The sequence below is a fragment of the Schistosoma haematobium genome, chromosome 3 (genome assembly GCF_000699445.3).
Source record: "Schistosoma haematobium chromosome 3, whole genome shotgun sequence".
Lineage (NCBI taxonomy): Eukaryota > Metazoa > Platyhelminthes > Trematoda > Strigeidida > Schistosomatidae > Schistosoma > Schistosoma haematobium.
In genome coordinates, this window is record NC_067198.1 from 41,447,848 (window position 1) to 41,475,376 (window position 27,529).

Sequence of the window (27,529 nt, forward strand, 5' to 3'; positions counted from 1 at the left end):
TCGTCTTCTCCTACACGAACATCAGTTAGCAGTCAAGCGCCCTGACATATCTTCGCGCATTTTAATGCATGTAGAAAATGTGGACACATATTCGACTGGAAAAATGTCGAGATCTTGGATAGAGGGAATACACAATGCATCAGAGAATTTTTAGAAGCTTGACACTCAGGTCAATCAGCACTCAACAAACACATTGAAATCTTCGACTTCTCCGAGGGGGTCAAACCTTAACCTGACCTTCAGGCCCCAATTATTAGAATGAACATTATCGAGGTTAATCAGAATACGTGCACCAATTATCCCAAAGCATAGAATTTGCGACTTCAAATAGCTTAATTTATGTAATCGCATTGTGTAATTTGAGGATTGAATGATTATATTACTACTTGTACCAAACGTACGGGTATTTACTAGTATATCTTAAGTAATATTATACAATCAGCCCAAAATGTAAGATGATTATGAAGACTGTGAAAATTTTGGGAGTTTATTAGAAATTTTATTGACACGTATACAAGCGGTAAAAAACGTAGTCTTAACTTGGAAGAGAAAATTTTATGGTCGGTTCACATGATAGCTATTACAAATTGGGTCTAACTGAACTCATAATAATGGAGCGGACAATGAAACGGTCTGAAGATCCTAAATTAAGTATAATTTAACAGAAATGGCAGGCACGAAGCCTACGTCATAAGAGATGTTCTTGACGAATTAGGATTAAATATATCACTCTTTAGTATCAATCAACAGAATGACTATAATACAAACATTCATAGCTATTTAAGACTGAAGTCATGCCTCTGGTTAGGACATAACAACTTTTTAGTCATTCTATCGCCCTTTTATTCATTTTGCGGGCGTAGGCTGAAATGCGGCTTTTGTTTTCGAACCGACAGGTCAATTAAGTTAAATTTAGGAAGCCTGGACAACAGTTCATACGGTTCTATCTTAATGTAGCGGATGCTGCTAACAAGATTGTTTGTAAGCAGTGTTTAGCGGAACGTGGAATCGAAATTGTAGCAGTTGTCAGATGGAGTGAAGAGCTTCAGTACATTGAAAGTACGAAGTTGGCATAACACGTGAAGTCCAGATGAGGAGACGGTTCAGACTACCGGACACACCGAAATATGTAAATGGAAGAGTTAAGGCTATGAATGTTTTGTAACTTCTCAAGAATACACATTTTTCCTGACTATTGTTGTACTGTTTGTTGCTAACTCTCTATAGTTGCCAAAATCAACTGGTTTAACCGTAACAGAAGTTAAATCCATCCCTGAAACTTAAGGATGAAGCATATATCATTCATTGTCGAAGTATTGTGTGATCTTTAAAGACATTCAATGTACATTTTACATTACCTAGCTCATGCGGTAGTTCATGGCAGAATACTGCAACACTTGTGCTAAGACCACCTGAAATGCTTTGAGCGAATGCAGCACCTGCAAAAAAGAAGCAAAGAAACTCTCAGATAATTGCCTAAATAATTTTGTCTTAAAATAACTAGGTGATAAATCGTTTGAAACAGTTGTTTAATGCTTGTTTCTTAAGATAATATAATTAGGAATCCTTGATAATTGTTTTATACTGGCCAATTCAAAGTACATGGAAAATTCACTATGAATATTGTGAATGTCATAAACAAATCGATTTGAGTGTTTCAAATTCAGAAGAATGTGTTTTTGGTGGAGTTTTGTTCTCTGAGCTGGATGGTTTGGTCGTGGAGCTTTCATCGTTCTTCTGAACGACATCATCAGCACAAACTCCACGACAAAACCATCCAGCTCAGAGAACAAAACTCCACCAAAATCATCCACCTGAGCTACAAATCTTCTCCACCATCCCAGACGAATGTGTATTCGACGCTGTTTTAAGTTTGAGTTTATTTGGATTGGTTAGCCAGTTAGTTAGGATAGTAGATCAAACGGGTTATTTAAAGTAATAATGCGCGTTAGTAATTTTCATTACTAACTGACATCACCTAGAGAAACCCCGTAAATCATGAAGGATTCTAAGGGTTGTAGACTTCATAAGAATGACTAAATAGATTTCCAAAAAAAGCACATAAAGCAGATAACATCAGTCATTGGCATCGAAACCAGTTTACAAAGAAATCAACTGATTTATAAGATAAACATAAATTATACTGGTGCTAGGCAAACCAATTTCTAGATTGATATATTTGACACAAGATAGCCAATCAAAAGACATTTTAACACTCAAATATGTGATTAGTCATGAGTTTGAAACCATTGGGGTACCACTAAGAACTAATTAGAAATGGATAGCTATTTTGTCCTAGTAGTGCTGATCGGTGATTCTGTCAGGAACCGAAACACCCTTGTTTCAGTTCCGCGATGAATCCTTGATCATTAGACCAGAGTTGAGATCCGATGGCTTATATTCTTAAATATATAAGTTCACGGCATAACACAAAGGCCATTCATTTCAATCGGTGACGAATGATGAATTGTCAAAATGGATGTAATCAGTTAATCACTTGTTGGCACTGGAAAACTGACCGATAACAAACTATGGTAAATACCATTAAGAGATTAAACTTGTTTTCATAAGAAATTGATTAGTTCGAAACACGAGTGTTAAGTTTTTACATCCTGAATAGTGTAATACGAAACTGAAACTTATCAAAACTCAGGTCAAGAAGCGATATATATATATATATATATCGTGCTTAATGCAAATACAAAGTTTATACTACACAACTAATCTATGTATTCTCTCATATCCATGTCTAAACACCTATGAAAATGGCCAATTTTAGAGAAATCTCATGTAATATATCTTAGGTAAAGGACGAAGATGAATGCGTTCCTGCTTACATGCGTTATCTGAGTTTACTTTCTTTTTCACAATTAATTATGTATCTTTTGTATCACCGTTATTCTATGTAATTATCTGTCCTTATTGCACATTCACATGGAAACAAAAAATTCAACAAATATGTAATGTTATCGTTTACATGCTATTTGAGGTTTTTGAAACATCACAGATGGTGGTCTCATAATTATTGATTATATTGGCTGTATACCAGTTCTACTTGCTATATCCCTAGTGAAGATTAAGGTACTAGTAACTTTTGGGACCTATTAATGGACTAATATTATCTCTATATTCTTATAGTATAAATATTCAATAACTAAACTGTGTATATCTATATTCCTCTTATTATAAGCTTCGTTTTGACTTACAGACTATTATTGTACGATTTACTGTTCTTATGTTATACTCAGTTTATTAATTACTGTCTTCCACGTTCACAGCCACCTTTGGCTATATTTTGCATGAATGTTATTTTCTATTTTAATGGTACGTTGCGGTCTGTTTGTTTAGTGTATAAACCCAGTATGTCTGAAATAAATGATTCGCATAGTGGAGGCTGTTGTTGGCATTCTGGACTCAGCTGGACGGGCTAGGCGAGAAACGGACCAGTAGGACGCTAGGTTGATCAGACCGAACGAATGTCACTGGTTTAGTACAGTTAAAGGGTCGTATTTTGATTGGCGAATAAATTGCGTAATAACTAATCGGACGCATAAAGAAATAACATTACTAACCACCGATTTAAGATTCTGTTTCAATGTATGACTATTTAACTCAGTTATAGATGACAGGGTAATGTAGGCATCATTCTTTTGGCGTTAAAAGTAGATTATGTATAGGTAATTAAAAGTTTTTCGAAAGTTTAAATTCTATATCAATTTTTTATTGAACAGACTTACTTATTTTTATTAAGTAGCATCTAGAAAAACATACTTGATCTTATCAAAAAGAATATTCATTAAGAACTATTTCCTTCTAAGCAGTGAAAATACTTACGTAACAGTGTTAATTTCCTGTTTATGTAACCTTTCCATAGATTAAACATTAAATTGATCTATCTTTCTTTCAAGTATTAAGTTTATAGCCAGATTCTAATAAACTCTGTTTTGTCACTATACTACTTCACTAACTATTTTAAAGTGACCAGTCCTATTTTGTAGTTTAGAATTTCTAATCATACTACTATTGAGTTATTAAAATAGTTCTTATGCAATTTTTAAGCGGTTTGTATACAATCTCATATGATATTACTGATTGTATGAATACCTATCTATGAATAACATGTAGCTTTCATGTATGTTGGTGTGCCATGATGTATCAGATCCTACAGTGTTAATAGCCAACTAACTGCTAAAGATTATCAAATTGAATTATCCTTTGTGTATCTGTATATTTGCTACGTCACATGTTATCCACATATGTTACTCGATATATACTTTTTTGGCGAGACTAGAATTTATGGAAGAACTAATCAAGTATAAGATAACAGGTTATGAATTTTGGCGCGAAATTCGCTCATTCATTCGGATAAATAGAGTTTTGGCATTATAACTGATGTCAGTTGGTGATGAAAACCCTAAATCTAATTTCTAACCTTAATCATCAACTGTAAATCATAATTTTGATTTCTCACACAGGTTTATAACTCTGATTTGGTCCTGGTTATTACGTGGACACTCTCGAGGTCAATCTAGCGTCGCTCAACGGTTGCCGATAAATTATGATCTCATCACTTTTTTATAGACAAAAATGAATGAACCTCACAGTTGTAGAGAAAACTACAGACTTTATCAAGATGTACCAGCGTATCAAACTGACCGATAGCCATCCCATCTGTAAAATTATGTAGACCATCACCCATGATTACCATCCATGCAACTGCGGCTACAGATTCTGGAACCTAAAAAGAAATAGGAATATACTAGCCATTAATAGAAAAAAAACTATTCACTTTTTTATTTGTTATAACGTTTTCAGTGATGGATGATGATAAACATTTATGATTTGTAATATTGTTCTCCTGCGTTATCGCAAGTTATTTATTTATCGAATTTTTTATAAAAGCGATTGGGTTGTATAGGATTAGTGGCTAACCTTTTTATCATGTAGTGAATATATTCTTAAACAAAAATTGGAAATCTTATATGTTACTGTTGAACATTGTTTTATCAAATGTAAATCATATAACGGAGTAACAATTTTCTTTTGGTCAAATGAACTCCGCCTGGAGTCCCTCCGGGGGCTACTGCCGGTCCCAAGCCTGGATAAAGGAGGAGGGTTGAGCATGGGGTTAGCGTCCCCATCCCGTAGAAAACTAACTCGCTAAAAAAACGCTAACCAGAAAAATTTATTCAAACCTTTTAAACTCTGCCCTGGGAGTCAGAAGGTCTTCATTTAGAGGAATTATGACGCCTCGTGATGAAAGCCGAATTCCTTCGGAAGTTACGAGGCCGATGCCCCTTCTGACAACCAGAGCAACCATTTATTTAGGTACGTGAAATGTTCGTACAATGTGGGACATCGGGAGAGCCTTCTGAATTGCTGCAGAAATGAGAAGATACAACCTAGAGGTACTTGGGATCAGTGAAACACATTGGACACAAGTTGGACAACAACGACTAACTACAGGAGAGCTCCTGTTATACTCCGGCCATGAAGAAGAAAATGCACCACATACACAAGGAGTTGCATTCATGCTGTCCAAACCAGCACAAAATGCACTTATAGGATGGAAATCTCATGGACCAAGGATCATCAAAGCCTCCTTCAAAACTAAGAAAGAGGGCATTTCAATGAACATCATCCAATGCTATGCGCCTACCAACGACTACAATGAAGACGCTAAAGATCAATTCTACAATAGGCTGCAGTCAATCGTAGAGAAGCGCCCAACAAAGCACTTGACCATTCTGACGGGAGACCTTAATGCCAAGGTTGGAATGGACAACACTGGATATGAAGACATCATGGGACGACACGGACTGGGAGAAAGGAACGAAAACGGTGAGAGATTTGCAAACCTATGTGCCTTCAATAAACTGGTCATAGGCGGCACCATATTCTCACATAAACGCATACACAAAACCACATGGGCTTCACCGGATCACTATACACAAAACCAAATCGACCATATTTGCATCAACAAAACGTTCAGGAGGATGATGGAGGACGTGAGAACCAAGAGAGGAGCTGATACAGCATCAGATCATCACTTGCTGGTCGCCAAGATGAAATTGAAACTCAAGAAGCACTGGACAATCGGGCGGACAATATCACAAAAGTTCAATACGGCCTTTCTTCAGGATACTAACAAACTCAACAAATTCAAGATAGACCTCAGCAACAAGTTCCAGGCCTTTCATGATCTACTCAATGGAGAAGGAACTACTGTTTTAGATGGTGGTTGGAGGTAGTCAACAGGAAACCCTGGACACGGGTTTCGTGCTACTTGGCACTCGTCAGCAAGGTGTACCTGTAATCTTGAGGGAACTGGTGCTCCCTGGTGGATTCGATCTCGTGTCACCCAGCTTCACAGTCAGAGACGTTACCACTGAGAATCATAAAGAAATCAGACACCAGTTTTACTATTCGGTGACATTAATCGATAGATATTGAATAGTATAACTAACTAGAGAGAAGGAAATGACGCGCGGTGGAGAAGGTGTATGAGCCAACTCAATTTAACCAAGTGTGAATTGATACTTATAGCCAGACGGAAATAAGTTACAGGCAAGTGATGAGTAGGAAAATCAATGTACGCATATACGCTCATATAAAAACAGTCAAGGTTGATAGGTGAAGAATTGGTAAGGTCATAGTGTGATTTAAAATGAATCAATAAATTGGCTTGTCCAGAAGCCAGATTAAACTATGTGAGCTTAACATAGCAGCCAACACTACAAAATTCACATCTTTTAGATGCAAAACTAGTTTCTTTAAGAGTTAAGTGCAAAGTGTTAGAAGTCAAGGAGTTAGAAACATATCTTTATCATTGAGAGCAAACGTTTATGTATAGAGTTTATTTCAGTAGTTGAGATCATGAGTCAATTGATGCTAGACTACCATGGAAAACCTGGAAGCACTGAATGGCCGTTTCGTCCTATCGTAGGATTCCTCAGCAATGAGCACCCACTACCCCACCTCGCGAGGTTCGAAACCCAGGACCTATTAGTCTCGCGTGCCAGTGCTTAACCACTAACCACTGAGCCGGTATTCAACGGTGTTAATGTCTAACTTTAACTAATTCAAATATTCAATTTATTATTACGTTTTAATGTTTTTGAATAAACCAATAACTGGCTCCAATACTAACAATTTATTTACTAATTCTACTGACCCAATAATTAGTTAATTACTACTTTAGAAACATCAGTAACTGATTTACAGTAATCAAGCTATATGAATTGATAGAGTATTATTGTTCCTCTTGTGGTTTACATGGATATGAAAGATTCAGAAACTTGACAAAGTTTAAAAAACAGAAGCTGAATTTTGTAGTAAAGCATTGAACTGGGAAATAACAATTATCACTTTGAAAGCATTCTATTTAATTAATGAACACTTTATTTACAGAAATTTTGATAGCATTGCCCCCAAATGCCCTGGTACGGCCGAGAGTGGGGAGAGGCAGCTCTCTCACTCTCTCCAAATGCTCTCACATGGCCACGCGTATATAGCCTCTTCCAGGGAAGTCCTACTCATTACCTTCTCTTGGCGAGGGTGTTGTTTACCAAATTGAGAGGACGAAAAGTGAACGTCTGGCGCTTTAACCGGATTCCAAACCAATGGTGCACGTGGGCTCCAGTATCCTGCGGGAACAAACGGAGTATGAACCAATCGTTGGTCACCGGCTACCATGGGACTGCATCTCCTCACGATGCTTCACTGCATTGTGGGTCAGACCTTTAAGTCAAAGGCTCGGGGTGTGGCCCTCTAAGATAACCACCTGCTTCGGTCTGGGCACCCGGGCAGTATCACAGCCCTCACCCATGTCAAATGAGATTTGTGTGGCGCATATGTATTTGGTGCCTTCTTGTACCAATATCTATGTGTTAAAATAAATAATAAAATAAATTTTGATAACATTTGTATTCTTGAAATATCATCCTGAAATGTTGATTTTAAGCGTCAGATTTTATTAGTCAGGATTCATTCATGTTATGCTGAATTTTACAGTACATTTTATTAAAAACAAATTTGCTGCGAAAAGCAATTAGTTAAGTCATTCTTGTTACTCAGTAGATTTTCAATTGATGTCATAATGCAATTTGAGCATAAACATGGAAAAAGTTGTTGAGAGAAAACCAATACTTTTCCATGAGGACTGCCAAAGGTACAACTTGAAACCAGTCATTATTGTGTAGTGAAATATGGGAAAGTTATAAAGTGACTGATTATTTTGGAAATTTTCAGAATTAGGATAACTTATCTTGAGAACTCAATATCTTATCTCACATTTTAATCCTCATTGATGCCTTTTTGGTTCTAACAATTTCTGATAAGTTAGTTGGCTAGAGGTTGTCAGCAATAAACCCTGGACATAGGTTTCGTGCTGATTCATAGTCGTTAACAAGTCACCTGGATTCTAGTGGGAACTAACGCTCCCTAGTGGATTCAGATCCACATCAAATAGCTTCACTGCTTGCAATTTGTAACCGAATTTTAATGGCCAAGATGAACCTGTCGTACGACTGAGATATTTACGCCGTCTACCTCTATTCACCTGACATCGAAACATTGGACACTCAGGGCCAAATTATTTAGACTGGTGGACACGTGAACATCTAACTGCAAGCCGTATTCTGACTATCAACTTTGACGAGTACAAATATTAGTACAACTAATATTCTTTTTTTGGTGGGATATACAGATTACAACTAAAAATTATACGTGAATATTAGGTTAAGGTGAAATAAAAAAAAACATATTTCTTACTTCGTGAGAATGACCATGACTATGACCATGTCCATAATCAGATGTGTTTACTTCTTCCTGGTGATGATCTGGTAAGTCGATACGTAACTGAAAATGATGAGAATTATAAAAACAATTAACAGTTTGTCTATATTAGAATAAATAACTTGTTGAAATGAGCGAGAGATTTGAACTCTCACTAAATAGTGACGGAGTAAAATGAGTTAAAAATAAAGTATAGGTGACGTACTTTACCCAATGTAAAACTGAAAGTTTTATATCGATTAGTCATTATATTCTAATCTATTTATTGTTTATCTACTTTTGGACGATAATGGAATTCTCTCATTCCACTTAATTCTTCATCATGGTACAATCTGTAATTAAAACTGCTTTCATGGTGATTATGCTTGCCACAAACTGATCGATTAAACAATTCCAGTGATATAGTTCAGTTGAAGGGGTTCATTGGGTAATAGTTCAGTATCTTTAAGGGTAATGAAGTTGATGATTGTAATAGTTAAGCATCCACTCAGTGAACTGAATGTCCTAAGCTTGGTCCCTAATAGGTTCTTGATTATACACTACTGAGAAGGACTAAACAGCTGTATAATACTTCTCGGTTTTTGATGGTACCTCAACTGAAATTAATTAATGAAGAATAGTACCTTAGAATTTCAGTCACAGTTAATTAGTATATAATTTTCCTATAAACATATTTCATTACTTAAAATTAGTTCTTATAATGGTCTAAAACTAGAATGACAATAAAACAAGGTTCACCTGTTTTTCTGATTCTTTTGTCTTGGTCTCATTTTCATTTGCGATTGTAATTTTTGGTAAATTTATTGCAAGATTTTCTTGATGTTGTTGTTGTTGTATATCTTTCTTTGAGCTGTCCCCTTCATTAATTTGCTTTGATTTCCCGTCAGGAAGATCCAATTGTAATTCATGTTTTACCAATGGTTGGTCTACACTAATATCCTGTGAAGATCTTCTTGTAAGTTCATCGTATTCCTCTGCATAGCTGTAAAGAATGCCGATTGATTTCATTGCTGAAAAAAATTTATCCACATCAATGTTACAGTTTCGCTACAAAATACATTATCTAAGTGAATCTAATAAAGATGGTGCAGACCATAATTTACTTTTCGAAGTAACATTTTAGTGATTAAAATAGGACAATAAGTCAAAGTACCGACGGTCTATTTGTGTTGTATACTTTCGAAGTTGGTACACATATCCAAAGGTTATTGTTACAGTTCATGTTTCACAGCCTACTCTAAGTACAGTTTCACAATTATACAGTGCTTATGAAATCGAAAAACAAAACAGTATTGATATTGGAAGTACTGTCCATTTGTGGTTGTAATCATTATATAAAGCTTGCCTGATGAAAATCATGTTTTTACTTTTTACTGTCGACTTCGTGACTGACTGACTGACTTATATACTGTTTGAGCTGAAGAATTTCGATCATCCGTCGATTATATTATTTCGAAACCAGTATCTTCTGTTTACTTTTAACAACTGATTGTGAGTCTTCATAAGTTAAGTTAGTAGTTATTAACATGTAAAGTCATGTTAAGTTGAAATACAATTCACAAACATCTGTTTTAATCACTACCATAGATATAATAAAATAAGCGGTTTAATCAGTTTGTATGAAAGCGTAATCCTACCTTTGCTACTTAATCCCGTAACAAATACATCTTCATTTGCAATTGACATAGCACGTGATGCTCTTCTACATGATGTAGGATCAAGTTGTGATAGTCTTCTAGTTTGTCCAGGTACTGCTAAAAGTCCACTTGGAGCTATAGATGGTCTTACAGAACTTAGACGACGAGTTACTGGAGCTACAGGTAAATTAAGTAATGCTCTTTCACGATCTTCCTATCAATCCCAAGAAAAATAAATTTGAAATTTCACAATTTTAAACTGTACTTTTTGTTGAATAAAAATTTTGTTAAAAACTTTCATTTGTTTACAACTGTAAAAAGTATTTATGCAATGTAAGTTGAATCATTTCATTTTAACTTGTTAGCATGGAAGTTGGATATTCTGGGAACTTAGGATCAATCAGTTAAGAGATTATCGATAAACTTGATAGGATTTATGAAACTTTAGGAATAAACTTTATTCACTATGAACAAGTTATTCACCTTAGATTCTTGTAACCTCTCAACAATATTGAATATTTCAGTTATCCGGTTTAATTTTAAGGTTTTATCTCCAAATACTTCATGTAGAAATGAACTGTTTAATTATTCCATAGGCACTAAATCAAGCAGTTCTGACGATCTTGTATATGACTGACTATTTCCTTAGGTTTAGTCAGTCTCATTTGTCATTTACTCATTGTAAACTGTCCAGTTCAATTGGCCTCTTATGTACTGATCAATATAGTTTATGTTGTGATACAAGCACTGATTGACTGACCTGAGTTCCATACTTCCAGAAATATCCTATGATACTTCAAGTTTCCTCTGCAGAGAATTTCAATATTCTGAAAATTATGTTCTCTTCCCTGGTTATCTGTATGAATTGATTTATGTGCTGACATATCACATTGTTTTACTGCTATTCTATATCTGTATATAAGGTGATGAAGAGGAGAGTTCTACTTTGACCACTTTATATCTTATTCTATTTGATAGAAAATTAATGTTCTATTGTTGTTAGCACTTACTCACAAATTGGTATTGTTGCTGAGTGTTATGAAAACCTTTACAAGGACAAAGGCGTTTTTGTCTAAAACTGCAAATAATAAGTGTGATGCCTTAAAAAGCCAGTGTTTTCGTAATGTCTATCATATTACTTGTTTAGAAAAACCTGATACATTTAAAAAATCTACAATCATAATATATAAATGGAAATTTGATAGAAAACTCACTTTTTCAAGCTTTTTTTCAGCTCGATATTCAGAAGTTAAACTTAATATTTTCTCTGCCATGAAAAAGAAATATACACCACCCAAAGCTACAAAACCTTTCATAATTGCTATACGTTCACCATTTTCTTCCTTAGATGATGTCAGTTCAGCTCCATGATCATGACCTTGACCACTGCTTATAGCCTGAATAAGAAAAAATTAATAAATTATTTCGTCAAATCGAGACTAAATGTTTTAACTACCTTATGAGTTTGACTTTGTAAACTGTTAATCAAAGGCGTGAATGGTTTCATATAGGATAAGTTGTATATTTAACATATAATTGATCCCAACTGTTACTCGTCATAACATAGTTCGTTTATTTCAGAAAAACACCCAGGAAATTGATACAACACATGAAAAGACTTGGAAACACTAACCGCTAGACAAAGATATAAAAACAAAGGTCGAATATATTTATTCCTATAATATTCCTTTACATTTGATTGGCAGCTGATTTTCAATACCTTTGGCTAAGTAGCTTGTTGGATAAAATTTACAAGTGTTTTAAGTGTATAATTCAGAAAGTAACCTATATAACTAAGTAAATGGTTTATATCCTTGTTTTCATCCCTAACTTTATGTAAAATGCTGAACTCCGATGTAAATAATACAGTCTATTTTGATGTATTCCAATTCTTTCCAAGTAAGGTGTTCAAACAATTCTAATGATAGTATTATTGATAGTAAAAGAGCTTCATCTTCTTTTTTTTGAGGTAGTGGAGACGATTTGTAGCTAAGGTGGATGATTTTGATAGAGTTTGGTTTTCTGAGCTGGATGGTTTGGTCGTGGAGCTTTAAGCGAAAACGTCTATCTGAGGTTTGTACTGATGATGTCGTTCAGATGAACGATGAAGGATCCACGATCAAACCATCCACCTCAGAGAACAGAACTACGGAAATGTTCCCTTCTTCAGATCCTGAGTTTTGAAATAATCTTTAACATATTTTATTCGGCGATTCCATATTTTCTCAAATCATCCACATTTTCTCTTTAATATTACTATTACTTATACTGTTATTAGTTCTACTTCCCTGGCATTTCGCTGTATCGATCTGATGTGGTAAATTAAACCGATGTAAAAGGATTCCAGGTTCAAGTTTGCGTATGGCTGAATGATTGAATATTATATAAATGTTTTTTCGACTGAAGCAAATCTAACAGTTGAAGCTCGATTATTGACAATTAACTTGGAAATTCTTGAAGAAAATAGTCGATGTCTAGACTATTTCAAAGATAATGAATAAAGTATAGCAAATCTCAATATTATTCCTTATACTTATTGTCTTATTTACCTTATTATAGTCCACAGTCAGAAATAGTTGAAATAGTGATACTCGATCAGAAAATACTTCAACAGGGGTTTTAATTTGTCACAATATAGCTGAATGTTAGTACAATTTACGTATGCATGGAAACATGCTAATTTTAATTAGGCTCATAAATAAGACACAATATTGTTTTAATGTAATTCTCTGTTAAATAAAACATTTTTTCGAACTAAAATCCCTAGCAGACATGACAATTAGCAATTCACTGATATTCTTTTCAACAAACTTAACTGAAATTACGTTTCAAACTGAACGTTGTAATGAAATATGCTATGTAGCAAATGTTGCTTAACCCTTATCCATTACTGAGATTTGAAAGTAACACTTCCGACGAAATTGAATTTTAATCTAATCTTTCAGTAGTTGAGGTCATGAGCCAATTGAAGCTAGACCACCATGGAAAACCTAGAAGCACTGAATGGGCGTTTGGCCCTATTGTAGGACACCTCAGTAGTGCGCATCCACGATCTCGTTTCGCCAGATTCGAACCCAGGACCTATCGGTCTCGAGCGTGAACACTTAACCTCTAGACCACTGAGTTGGCATCCAATAGTGTTAATGTCGAACTTCAACTAATCCACGAAATTGAGGGGTTCCAAAATAGAACGAAACGGCCGTCAAGGGCTTCCAGGATTTCCATGGTGGTCTAGCTTCAGTTGACTCATGATCCCAACCATTGAAATTATTATGATATCCACAAAAACCATCTCATATTAATCTAAACTGCTGATAGATTTGAAGATAAAGCGCACATTTGAATGCTATGATATTATTATTTTCAATGAAATTGTAAGAAAACAATTTAGCGATCGTTTACAATTTTTATTCAGTATAATTTTATAGTAGGCCCAGGACAGAGTGGGTTGGAGAATGCTGGTCGGTGGCCTACGCTCCATTAGGAGTAACAGGCGTAAGTAAGTAAGTAAGTATAATTTTATAGTATGACAATATTAATTATTTGAATTATGCTTTGATGTAGACTTACATGAGGAAGTAAATGTAGCATTGCATCACCGGTTAAAGTTCCAACAGCTAATGCAACCAAATATTGAATAACTTGATTGAAAAATACTTTTTGAACTAATGGTACTACACCAACTCCTAATAGTCCAACTGCACTTATGACAAAAATTGAAATTAATGAAGCAATCCAAACTAGAAATATTTTAAAAAGAAGGTCGAGTCTTATCATGCTGATTTAACAAATAATCAACAATATTTAATGATAAGGTATTAGGTCTTTCAAGTCTTAGTATCTATGAGAAGTTGGTAGTTAGATCAATGTTCATATTATTTAGACTCAAGTCATTTGATGTTAATTTGCTGTTGAATGAATAAATAATCATGGATATTTAGTGAATAACTTTGATGTTTTTCATACGATTACAAATCTGCTAAGTTAGGTTTACAAAGACTATTTGTTTTAAAAATGTGTTAGTTTAAACAGCTGATTGGAAAAAGGTGGATAGTGGCTAGCAGTGATATTCAGAACATGCGTTTCTTCCTGTTTGGGACTCGTCATATGGATGTACCTGCATTTTTGAGTTGATGTTCACTCTGGGATTCGAACCTAGTACCGTTCATGTCAAATCTCATTGCGTTATTCACTCAGCCACTATCCATCTTTACTTATAAAGCTTGTGACTTAAGGCACAGGATGCACATATGCCTATAAGAGACCGATCAATTGCAGTCCAAAATAACAATGGGAATATACAAGTAAACAACACCAAGTAAGCTTATTTGAAATACTAGAAATTAGGATCAGTTTGATCAGTTTCTCATCACCATAGTGCATTTTCTAAACATTGATAGAACTCATTAGTTATACTGTTGAGTATGCCAGTTTGCTTCACGACACTGTTAAAGAAATGTCCGCATGAATCAAATATTTCGAACCTTAAAGGACTATGCATTGAACTATTGATGCATGATAGGTATATGGTATTTGAAGAATGTTACTCTTAAGATCTATCATCTGTTCATTCTTATTCAATTTTGAATTGAATCGATCAGTATATTTTGATAAAAGTATTTGTGACTACCGTACATGACATTTAGTGATATCGATCAAGTTAAAGGAACACTTTATAAATTATCATACAGTAACTATCAGAATGGGTAGTTTGTGGAGATTGTTGAAGTTAGACATTGACACCGTTGGATACGGATCAGCTCAGTGCTCTAGAGGTTCAGCGTTCGCGTGAGAGACCGAAGGTCTTGAGCTTAAGTCCCGAGTATGGGATGGTGTATGGGCGCTGATGAGGACGAAATGGCCGTCCAGTGCTTCCAGGTTTCCCATGGTGGTTTAGTTTTAATGGATTCATGAATACAGTAATTATGCGAAATCAATTAGCTAACCTTTTGGTCGAATATTCCAAAAACTATAGGCGTTCAGTATCTGAAAATAATACAGAAAATTAACTTATTAGAAACTCTTTTCACTACATGGATGCAAATTTATTTCTTGTAAAATTTTGTATAAACAAGTTAATCAAACCTGGTATCTATATATGTAGATTTCCAGTTTGACTCCGAGGATAGCTTCTTGATACATACTTATAGTATTTTGAAAAAGATTATTATATAAAGAAACTATGAGGTTCTTTGAGACTGAGACCTAGAAGCCAATAATTACAACATTATGGTTATCATATTTAAATATTCAATATTTAGAAGCAGTGAATAGTTCTTAGTATTTAAACATTGTCTGTATACTTTTCATGTAGACAATCATCCTTTACTTGGTATTAGTTATATGATCGAGAAAGGATTTAATAAAAAGTGCTATCAGTTTGTTCGAAATAGCCTTTCTATCGACATTCTGCAGAACAACGTAAAAGCACCTGGTCAATGTGTATAGTACGAGCAACTGGTGAGGCAATACATTAAGACATCTTTTGTATTATATTGGAATTTAAATAGTCATGTATAATATCTCCTTGTATTGAAACTCATTGAAGCACCAGTTTACTTTACGCTAAAAGATTTGATCAAAAAATTGAGGTTTATTTTTCATTTAATATAAGGGCTTACTAGATATAAGTTACTTCTGTCAGTTAAGCCAGCTTCTAATTATAAGACTGACAGGTCTTGGGTTCGAATCTCGCGAGGCGAGATCGTGGATGCACACTACTGAGGAGTCCCATACTAGGATGAAACGGCCGTCCAGTGCTTCCAAGTTTTCCATGGTAGTCTAGCTTCAATTGACTCACAAATTCAATTATTGGATTATAACTGAATGAAAAACAAATCATTTTGCACACACACACGCGCGCACACGTAAATTAATGTACACCAATATACATGGATGATAATATGACAGTATGAGTTATATATCGAAATCGGCAATTCATTTTCATGTCTACAAATAAGTGTTCAGAATATTCTGATAATTTGTGTTGGATTGGTAAATTGATTAATTCACAAGGTATCTTGATTTGTTTATACTAAAAGTGGAATCGATATTAAGGGTGTTAGATGTGTTCTTTTAACTTAGAAAATCTTATTAATTAAATTTATTCAAAATGGTTGATATGAGAAATTTTAAATTCACAGGGAAATATATATCCAAAACAAAAAAAGTTAAATATCATAGTGACGAAAAAATTCTAAATGGTTACTATGTTTGTGAATGTTTTACTTATCTTATCATTAACCAGGTGTAATTGCCTCCACTCACCCAACTGCGTCACAAGACAAGACCTCACATGGAATCCTCAAGGCCAAAGGAAAAGAGAAAGACCAAAGAACACATTATGCCGAGAAATGGAAATAGACATGAGAAAAATGAACAAGAATTGGATAGAACTAGAAAAGAAGGCCGAGGACAGAGTGGGTTGGAGAATGCTGGTTGGCGGCCTATGCTCTATTAGGAGTAACAGGCGTAAGTGAAGTGAAGTGAATTGCCTTCACTGTGTATAACTAAACCATTTTACAGTTTTATTAATTAAATATTTATAATGGTTATTTTTTAAGAGACTGATCAATAACAGTCTCAAACATCAATGGGAAGATTCAAGTAAACAATACCAAGTGAAATTAAACTTCACCCTATTACACAAGTAAGTGACTATCAAGATTCAGTAGCTAAGTGGATAATATGATAGCGTTTGAAGCAAACGGTACTGGGTTCAAGTCCCAGAATGACACATCAACTTTGAGATGTAGGTACATCCAGCTGACGAGTCCCAAACAGGAAGAAACGCGTATCTTGGATTACGTTGCTAGGCACTATCCATCTTTCCTTATAATGCTTGTAAATGAAGGCAACATCGAGGCAATACGCACAGTATGTACATATGCCAATAAGAGACTGATCAATTGCAGTCTTAAACAACAACAATAAGAAGATACAAGCAAACAATACCAAGTGAATTTAATCTGTTTATTATATTTACCATATTTCCACCTTGTGAATTGATTTTTGAGTCAGTAACTATTCCATATAATTTCATGCACATTAATTTGAAATTTTGTTCAGTCTTGTTATTATAATACATTGAGATGTTGTCATACCAACCTGGTTCAGGAGCATTTGAAAATGTCTAAATAAACAAGAAAAAAAAGAAGAGAAGATAGAAACTGTTTTCTAATATTTTTCTCTGTTACGGTAAAATTATCAAGTGCATTATATTAAAATTAAGCATAAAATATGCAAAAAATATTTACTTTTTGTAGATTGAGAGATATATTATGTAAGTTCGAAGACTTTCGACGAACACTTCTCACGGTGATTAATGGAAGAGTAGATTAAGATAATGGGGCAGAAACCTGGAGAATTACGAAAGCCATCAACCAGAAGATACAAGTGTTTATTAACAACTGTCTAAGCAAACTACTTCAGATACGTTGGCCAGACACTATTAGCAACAACCTACTGTGGGAGAGAACAAACCAGATCCCAGAGGAGGAAGAAATCAGGAAGAAGCCCTGGAAGTGGATGACACACATTGAGGAAAGCACCCAACTGCGTCACAAGACAAGACCTCACATGGAATCCTCAAGGCCAAAGGAAAAGAGGAATACCAAAGTACACATTACGCCGGGAAATGGAGATAGACATGAGAAAAATGAAAAAGAATTGGATGGAACTAGAAAAGAAGGCCCATGATCGAGTGGGTTGGAGAATGCTTGTCGGCGGTCTATGCTCCATTGGGAGTAACAGGTGTAAGTAAGTAAGTATGTGTAAATGTTGGACCATTTGAATGCCATTTTATTTGATTATAGAAACTGGAAAACTATTTTAAGTAAGGAAACAGTGAATACAAATCGTAAGTTAATTACATGTAGAGATAACATGATGAAGAATGAGGTACTGCCTATATTATATAAGGGGTTACATAATACAGTATGAATATAATAAATCTAATTTAAGTAGATATACCATTGAGCTTAAATAGTTTGAATTTATTACACACTTTAATCATATCCTTAAAATTCCAAACAATTTCAAAGCAGAATAAAAAGAATATTCACAGTTTTAATATGTACCTAAATTAATGGTTGCTCTAACTGTTAGTAAGGGCATCAGTCTCATGACTTCCGAAAGAACTCGACTTTCACTATGAAGCACCATAACTCTTCTAAATAAAGACCTACTAACTCCCAGAGCAGAGTTCAAACGATTTGAATTGATTTTTTCTGGTTGGCGTCTTTTTTAGCTAGCTAGTTTTTTACGGGATGGAATCGCTAACCCCATGCCCAACCGTCCTTTTTTCTCCGGGCTTGGGACCAGCACTAGCCTCAGAAGGGGTTCAGGCGGAATCCTCAATGTCAAAGGAAAAGAAGAAGACCAAAGAACACATTACCCCAAGAATTGGAGACAGACATAAGAACAATGAGCAACAATTGGATAAAACTAGAAACGAAGGCCCAGGACAGAGTGGGTTAGAGAATGTTGGTCGGCAGCCTATGCTCCATTCGGGGTCACAGGCGTAAGTAAGTTTAGTTTTAAGATAATTTAAAAAAAAGTATTCTTACTTGTTCAATCATCAAAATAGATAAATTTCCATGTTTGTATACTAATCAAAACCCTTGATGATTAGATATAATCCTTGTATATGAAAATCAACAATTTCGATATTAAAACAATTTAAGTTATCCATCATTGAATATTTACAATAGTATACTTATAGTTTGATCGTGTACTATGAATTCATGAACGACATATACAATATTTCAATTGTATCCATCTATCTATCTATCTATCTATCTATCTATCTATATATATATATGTATATAACTTACAGTTCGTTCACTGTATCATGATTGGCATAATAGAAACTAACTATTTATATTGAAAATAAAACATTAAATACAATTAATCAAATAAAGCTCCTCTATCATGCCTATTGATTTGTACTATGTATATTAAACTATAATAATATCAAAGAATGATAAACAATAAATCTATTATAACTAATAAATGGATATGGATATGGATATATCTATACAAGTTAGAAGTGTTTATCTGTAACTAAATGTATTCGTTGTAATATATTACATTTGATTATATTACATTGATGATATTCAACAATTTGAAATCAATTATATAAGCTTGTACATGTTAATGAATGATATTTTAAGTGATAGTGAAGAATGTAAATTAGTATAGGTATATGATAATCACTTATAGGAAAAGTTAATTTCATTCATAAGTAATTTAGAAAAATAATATAATATTAATAAATGAGGGATTGCCCTCAAATATCCTGGCACGGCGGAGAGTGGGGAGAGGCAGCTCCCCCTCTCCAAATTCTCTCATATGGCCACGCGTATATAGCCTCTGACAGGGAAGTCCTATTCACTCCCTTCTCGTACCACGGGTGTTGTTTACGAAATTGAGAGGACGAAAAGTGAATGTTAGGCGCTTTAACTGGATCGGTGGATACGGAGAGATCACCTAGGGGAGTTGAAAAACCCTGATTTCAAACCAATAGTTCACATGGGCTCCAGTATCCTGAAGGAACAAATGGTGTATTAACCAGTCGTTGGTCACCGGCTACCATAGGACTGCATCTCCTTACGATGCTCCACTGCCTTGTGGATCAGACATTCAGGTGGAAGGCTCTGAGTGTGGCCCCCACAGAAAACCACCTGCTTTGGTTTTGGCACCCGGGCAGTATCACAGCCCTCATACGTATCAAATGAGATCTGTGTTGCGAATATTTATTTGGTGCCTTCTTGTACCAATATCTATGTGTTAAAATAAATAAATAAATGAGGCATTATGGTATTATAAAGTTTTGTAATTTTTTGAATAGCAAAGATTTCTATAATAATTTCTTTTCATCTGTATATTATAATTGGAAATGTATAGTGCTTTCAGTCAGTCAGTTGTTCAGTCAGCTACAACGTAGGATCAGGCACATATATGCATCGGTCGAAGTTGCCATACCTAATTAGCACAGCAAGATGAACACCGGATTCATAGAATCAGTTAACTCAATGGTGGTAATATGTAATAGAAAGATTGCATGTAAGGATATAGTACAGGAAGAAAGAATTAGTTCGTAGAATGAAATGTATAAAGCAATTTTAACCTCATGGCTTAACGGAAGATAAATTGTGTATACACCTACACAGTTGTGACCGATTCTGAGCCATGTCATCAAGAGTCTCCAACCATTGGTTACGATAGTCACGCGGACCCCAACCAAGTAGTCTGTATCTACCAACATTGGCTCAGACTAGAGGTTAGTGTCTTCAAGCACTGATGCCACGTTTTGGTTTGGCCGCCCCTAAATATCTTACGACCGTCTCCAACACTAGTCAGCACTGCACGTCGTGGTAATCGGTGTTCAAGCATACGTAACACGTGGCCTAACTATTTCAGTCGATGAATATTCACAACCTCATCAACTGATCCACTATCATTCCCTAATACCCTGCGTCTAACCTCACTATTACTAACCCGGTGATCCCAGCAGATGCTGGAAATATTTCTGAGTCATCTGTGGTCAAATACTAGTAGCTTATGACTATCTTCTACTCTTAATGGCCACATTTCACAGCCGCAAAGTAGAACACAACAAACAGCTGCGCAGTATACTCGTCTTTTAATTGATAGACGGATAACTTGCCTTCGTCATAGTTGGTGACGTAAGTTGGCAAACACCAAACGACCTTTAGCATTGATCGGTTAGAGTTCCAATCATTATATAACTGTTTTTTGATGGGTTTTTGTTCTCTGAACTAGATGATTTAGTTATGGAGCTTTCATCGTTCTTCTGAACGATATCATCAGCACAAACTTCAGGTAGAAGTCAAAATCATCCAATTGAGCTACAAATCTTCTCTACCATCTCATATAATTGCTTTTTTTTAAAAAGTCTGTGTCAGTAAGTAATGAGTATACGTCTATAAAACATTACTTAGATTGACTACAGAAGCTTGTAACTGTATCCGATAGTTTATTTGAACAATGTTTTACCTTTTATTTCAGTCAAATAAAAATAATTAATATCAGATGGGTTTTGTGGAGATTGTAGTAATTCCAATGGTTAAGATCATGAGTCAGTTGAAGCTAAACCACCATCGAAAACCTGGAAGCACTGGACAACCGTTTCGTCCAAATGCATGACTCCTCAGCAGTGCGCATTCACGACCTCGCCCCTTGAGGGATTCGAACCCAGGACCTACTGGTTTCGCGCGTGAGCACTTAACCACTAGACCATTGAGCCGGAATCCAACGGATGCGTGGATGCGCACTGTTGCGGAGTCCCATACTAGGACAGAACGGCCGTCCAGTGCTTCCAAGTTTTCCATGGTGGTCTAGCTTCAACTGACTCATGATCTTAACCATTGAAAAAACAATTAAGTTAGTAAGACAGTACCAATTACTTGTATTTATGCTCACAATGTAAAAATAGCAGTATTTATTATTAAAAAACAAGTATACGTTGTTTACGTTACATTAAAGTGAGAGATGACAGAGATATCGGTTAATACTATAATAAATATTGGGAAAAGAAAGTGAGATTTCTTTATTCGATTCTTTATCTTTAAATTATCCATATCAGAATCCCAGATTAAGAAAATCTTGAAAACTCGTCTAGCCAGATTTCTAAAAGTGGGAATATCATTTAGTACTTCTGATCATATTCACATATTATTCAAAGATAATTCATTGTAGGTTGTTGTTCGTCGACCTTGCAAGTGTTTTCATGTAAAAGTAAACATGTAATAATAGTATGAAATTGTAACTAGACTCATATGTTAATCAAAATGAGCTGGGAGAGAGACTATAATTTATGAATGAATCAAGCAAATTTAGGATTATAGGTCTTGGATTTTGGCGTAAAATTCACTCATCCATTTCTTCAAATAGCATCTTGGCATTTTAGCTGATATCAGTTCGGGATGAAAAATCGTCAAGTTAATTCTTAACCCTAACCATCAACTGTGAATAATAGTTTTTATTCTTCAAACTGCTTTACAACTCTCATTTGGCTCTGGTAAGTAGGTAAACACTCTCAAAGTCACGTTGGTATCGCTCTAAGAATAGTCCATAAATTATAGTCTCACCGAGTTGGGCTAAGTTTAGCCAATAATCATCACTATTCTAATTCACTTACTAAGCTGGTGATTTAAAGCAATAAGAACAATATATATATATATATATATATATATATATATATATATATATATATATATATATATATGATTTGTTTACTAATAGGGTAATAATTAGATACTAAAACGTTGCATCTTGTCAAACCAGTTCTTTTTCTAACAAGACAAAATATTAGAAGATTTGGTGAGACTTTAATTTATGGACGACCTTTGAGCGACGCTAGACTGACCTTGAGAGTCTCCACTTAATAACTATGACTAAATGAGGGTTATGAATCTGTGTGAGGAATTATAATTATAATTTACAGTTGATGATTAAGCTTAGGAATTACATTTAGGGTTTTCATCACGAACTGACATAAGTTATAATGCCAAAACTCTATTTCGTCAAATGGATAAGTGAATTTCGCGCCAAAATCCGAGACCTATTATTTTATACATGATTGGTTCGTCTATAAATTATAGTCTCGCCAAAGATTTTGTTGAAATAGAAAGTTGAACTACAAAATCTAGGCATCTTTACAAATACTTTGTTTTCGACTATGTAATTATGTCTACATAGTAAATCTTTTCATCTCTATGTTGTAGTTAACCAATAATTAATTCATCTCATAATAAATCTTTTATAGTATTATATGTTCATTGGTTAAAGTGATCTGTTTTTAAACAAACTGATCCCAGGTTCAAGAGATTATTCTCTTATTCTGTTTGGTCCATCTGATAGATTTCAAAAAAAAAGTGTAGCTTAAAGCATATTACAGAAACTTTGCATTTAATAAACGAATTACACAATGTTAACTCAAGTTAAAATACATATTTACACTGCAGTTGTTAAATGTCTTCAATGAGAATGTGTAATCATCCCTAAGATTCCATCGATCATATCGTATGATTGTAAGCGTGTATATATATATATATATATATATATATATATATATATATATATATATATATATATATATGAGTCGGTGTTCATATCCTCTGTAAATACAAAAATGTTTGTAAATATTCACAAGCGATTGATTTTTACAATATCTTTCATGAATATTTGCCTTCGTATGTTACATCCCGATGAGAATAATAAATGGGAACTTTTGGGATCCATTTATGGACTAATACTATGAGTATATTTTTATCGTATAATTGTTAAATGAACTAAACTATTCATGTTCATATCCCTCTTATTATAAGCATTATTTTGACCTATGAACTATTATTATACGATTTACAATTCTTGAATTATTCCCTGTCTGTTAATCACTATCTTCCTCATTCACAGCCACTTTTGGCCAACTATTGTATAAATGTTATGTTCTATTTTATGGTACGTTGTGGTCTGTTTGATTGGTATATAAACCCCGTATGTTTGAGATAAATGATTCATATTGCAGAGGCTGAGATTGGTGTTCTAGACTTAACTGGCTGGGCTAGGCGGAAAGAAGGACCAAACAGGACTCTAGGCTGCTCGCACGTGTTTTACGCGTCATTGATCCGATCGATAAGTCACCGTTCTCTAATTGACGTTCACAAGTTATAACAATATGCAACCTAACTAACACAACTTAATAAACAACTCTCAAGAATCAATGTATACAAGTGTCAGTTATGTAGTTTCACTGTTTCTCATAGAAAACTGTGTGAATTTTGTATTAAGTTTATGGAGATTATTCAATTTAATTTTACTTAATCACATGAATATTTGAGTGAGGGTATTTGTATAGATAGACGCTTGATCTACATCATATTAGGTTGATTTAAAACAGTTCAACTTGTTTTCTAAATGAAGTAATGATTTTTTAAATAGTTGAATTCATGAGTTGATTTAAACAAGACCACTATTGAACATCTGGAAGCACTGAACTACCGTTTCGTTCTAGCATGAAACTCCTCAGCAGTGTGTATCCATGGTCCCTCATGTGGGACTCGATTTTAGTGTAAGCGAGAAATCTGGAAATATTCGAGTTTTTTAGATAATCGTAAAAAAACTATTGTCATAAGGAATGAAATAATTAATTAGAATGAGCAGATTATGATTACGGAGTTCACTTTTCAAATTTTATATCATTATCTTTGTTTAGAACACAGCTATGTATCAGGAAGCAATAGGCAGTGTTTTAGTTCTAGTCTAACGTTCTTCATCAGTGGGTCACCCAAACCCCTGGAGATATCAACGTCAAGGACTTTTGGCATTGAGGCGAGAGCTTATTAGTGAAATCTTCTGCTTTGCTTTTCTAACTTTAATCAATGAGTGGTGTTGCGTGACCATTATCCAATGCATTTGCTAAGTAACTGTCTCATTCTTAACAAGATTGCACTTTGTTGGTTACGGTTTTTTTTCAAAATTTAGAGAATTACCTATTGAAGTTAATCATTGATAATCATAAGTTGTTTGTTATTAAAAGTGTTTCTGTGTGGAATAGTTAGTTCACTTATGTTTGTTTCCGAATATTTAGCTCTCCAGTTTTACAAATGCGAGAAAAGATCCCGTGAACAGGATCGTCGATGCTCACTGCTGAGAAGTCCCACAATAGGACGAAACGGCCGTCTAGTCCTTCAAGGTTTTCAGTGGTGGTCTAACATAAATCAGCTCATGATCGCAATCAAATCTTAATAAATAAAAAAATGTGATTACAGGTAAATGAATTTTGAATGTTCCATTTACAATAGTATTATAGAAATGTTCCAGGACAGATTGGGTTGGAGTATGCTGGTCGGTGGTCGATGCTCCACTAAGAGTAACAGGCGTAAGTATGTAAGTATATAAATGTTAATAAAAAACACCCCTTGCCGTGTTGAACACCATGCCTTCATCACTATAAAATGCTAATGAAACTAATAAGAAGACATAGTGAATAAACTGAATTACATAAAACTGCAAACATAACGTACTTTTCAACTGAATTACGAAATCAGAGAGAGGTTTGGTGGAGATTGTAGTAATTTAATATTTGAATTAATCAGTCGGTTGAAGCTAGACCACTATGGAAAACCTAAAAGCATTAAACGGCCGTTTCATCCTAGTATGGTTTTCCATAGTGGCCTAGCTTTAACTGACTCATGAATTCAATTATTAAATTATTACAATCTCGAAAACACCCCATCATATGCTTACTAGTGACGGCCTTCAAGAGTTATTTCCTGAAGTTCTAGTGAGAAGCCGTGAGCAGTGGAGTTCAACTGGTTCTATTGTGAGATAGCAATTCACTAAAGACAATGGTGGACGGTGACGCCATTTCATGGATTGATTGAAGTTAGATATCAACACGGTTGAATGCCAACTTAGTGGTCTAGTTATTAAGCGTTCGATCGCGAGACTGACAAGTCGTTGATTCAAATCTCTTGATGCAGGATCGTGGATGCACACTGCTGAGAAGTTCTATATTAAGATGAAACGACAATCCAGTTCTTCCAAGTTTTTCATGGTAGTTCATAAATTCAATCATGATATATTTCAACAACAACAACAACAAATAAAATTAAGTAAATAGCAACAATTACTTACTGCATTTAAATCTTTATTTAAATGTAAAATTAAATGTGTAATATCAAATGCTTTATCTATAGATCTATGTGATGATTGAAGATATTGTTGACACCATATTGTAGCATTTTGTTCAGCTTTTATATGAATAATAATAATATTTGTGAAAATATTAAAGAATATAATGAAATTCAATAGAATAATTGATGTACTTATCCTAATCATAATTTTCTATTGAGACTAGATTTAATTCTATTACATCCAATGATATTTAAGAATACTGTTTAATGTAAGTCGTCTACTATGGTATACAATTTCAATGGTTCTTCTGAATATGATTCAATGAATGATGAATATTGATGAATATAATGTGAATAGTCCATATAATCTATGTTGAATAACTGTGTATTTAGCTCACAATTAATCGGTTGTGTATTTAACTTATATATATGAATTCAGAAATCCTGCTATTCATAACATCAGTATCTCAATACTCATTATTGATAGTTGCCAACTTAAAATGTATATTTTTTTATAAAAAAATTATTCATTGTTTAATTACCGGAAGTTATAATTAACTTTCGATGGTAATAGTTCTAATAATAATAATAATAATAATAATAATAATAATAATTATTATTATTATTATTATTATTATTATAACTGGAGTTAAAGTAACGAAAACATTCTATGAACAGCTATCAAAATTTCTCAGTTTTTATGTATATTTATATCTGTTTTGGCGAAATTAGACTGATTTATGGTTAATAATATAAGTGTTTGTGAAATGAATTCACCATTCAATAAATACCATAAACTAATGATGTATATATATATATATGGTAACTGAGATAGTAATTAATCAATATAACAGATTGGACTCATGAGTCAGTTGAAGCTAGATCACCAGGGAAAACCTGGAAACACTGGACGGCCGTTTCATCCTAGTATGGGACTCCTCAGCAATGCGCATCCACGATCCCGCGCCCTACGAGATTCCAACCGAGGGCATATCAGTCTTGCGCGCGAGCACCTAACCATTAGACCACTGAGCTAATCGGCATCCAACGGTGTTAATGTCTAACTTCAACCAATCCACGAAGTTGCGCCACCGAACACCACTGTCTTCAGTGAGTTGATATCTCTCAACAGACCTGGTTGAACTCCACTGGTAACGGCTTCTCACTAGAACTCCAAGAGTAACTCTTGGAGTCAGTTACTAGTGAGCAGATGATTATTATCAGAAGGGGTTTCTGGAGATCTTAGAATTTTCACAGATTGAAATCATGCACATTGCTGAGGAGTCCCATACTAGGATGAAACGGCCGTCCAGTGTTTCCAGGTTTTCCATGGTGATCTAGCTTTAATTGGCTCATGATTTCAATCTGTGAAATTTCTAAAATCTCCACAAACCCCTTCTGATATTAATCAATATAAGTAGTCTAGTAAAAATC

General features: G+C 34.5%; 1 protein-coding gene across 5 annotated transcripts in view; it reads right to left on the reverse strand.

Annotated features, from left to right (window-relative positions):
• The window catches only part of MS3_00005801 (uncharacterized protein), a 32,428-nt gene extending 5,841 nt beyond the window's left edge, over positions 1–26,587 (reverse strand). Inside the window, exons 1-10 of one of the 5 annotated variants that reach the window (XM_051213885.1) lie at positions 26,097–26,587; positions 17,419–17,565; positions 15,380–15,419; positions 14,004–14,173; positions 11,648–11,830; positions 10,434–10,647; positions 9,535–9,806; positions 8,773–8,859; positions 1,815–4,738; positions 1,359–1,697 (exon numbers count right to left, since the gene is read on the reverse strand). In XM_051213885.1, the coding sequence (XP_051069904.1) occupies positions 4,568–4,738; positions 8,773–8,859; positions 9,535–9,806; positions 10,434–10,647; positions 11,648–11,830; positions 14,004–14,173; positions 15,380–15,419; positions 17,419–17,565; positions 26,097–26,300 (1,488 nt within the window). In that variant the 5' untranslated portion in view covers positions 26,301–26,587 and the 3' untranslated portion in view covers positions 1,359–1,697; positions 1,815–4,567. Of the gene's footprint in view, positions 1–1,358; positions 1,698–1,814; positions 4,739–5,764; positions 7,883–8,772; positions 8,860–9,534; positions 9,807–10,433; positions 10,648–11,647; positions 11,831–14,003; positions 14,174–15,379; positions 15,420–17,418; positions 17,566–19,000; positions 19,270–26,096 lie in introns of those variants that run through there. The other 4 variants (XM_051213884.1, XM_051213887.1, XM_051213888.1 and 1 more) reach the window with 4 other exon arrangements.
• Between the last annotated feature and the right edge of the window lie 942 nt (positions 26,588–27,529).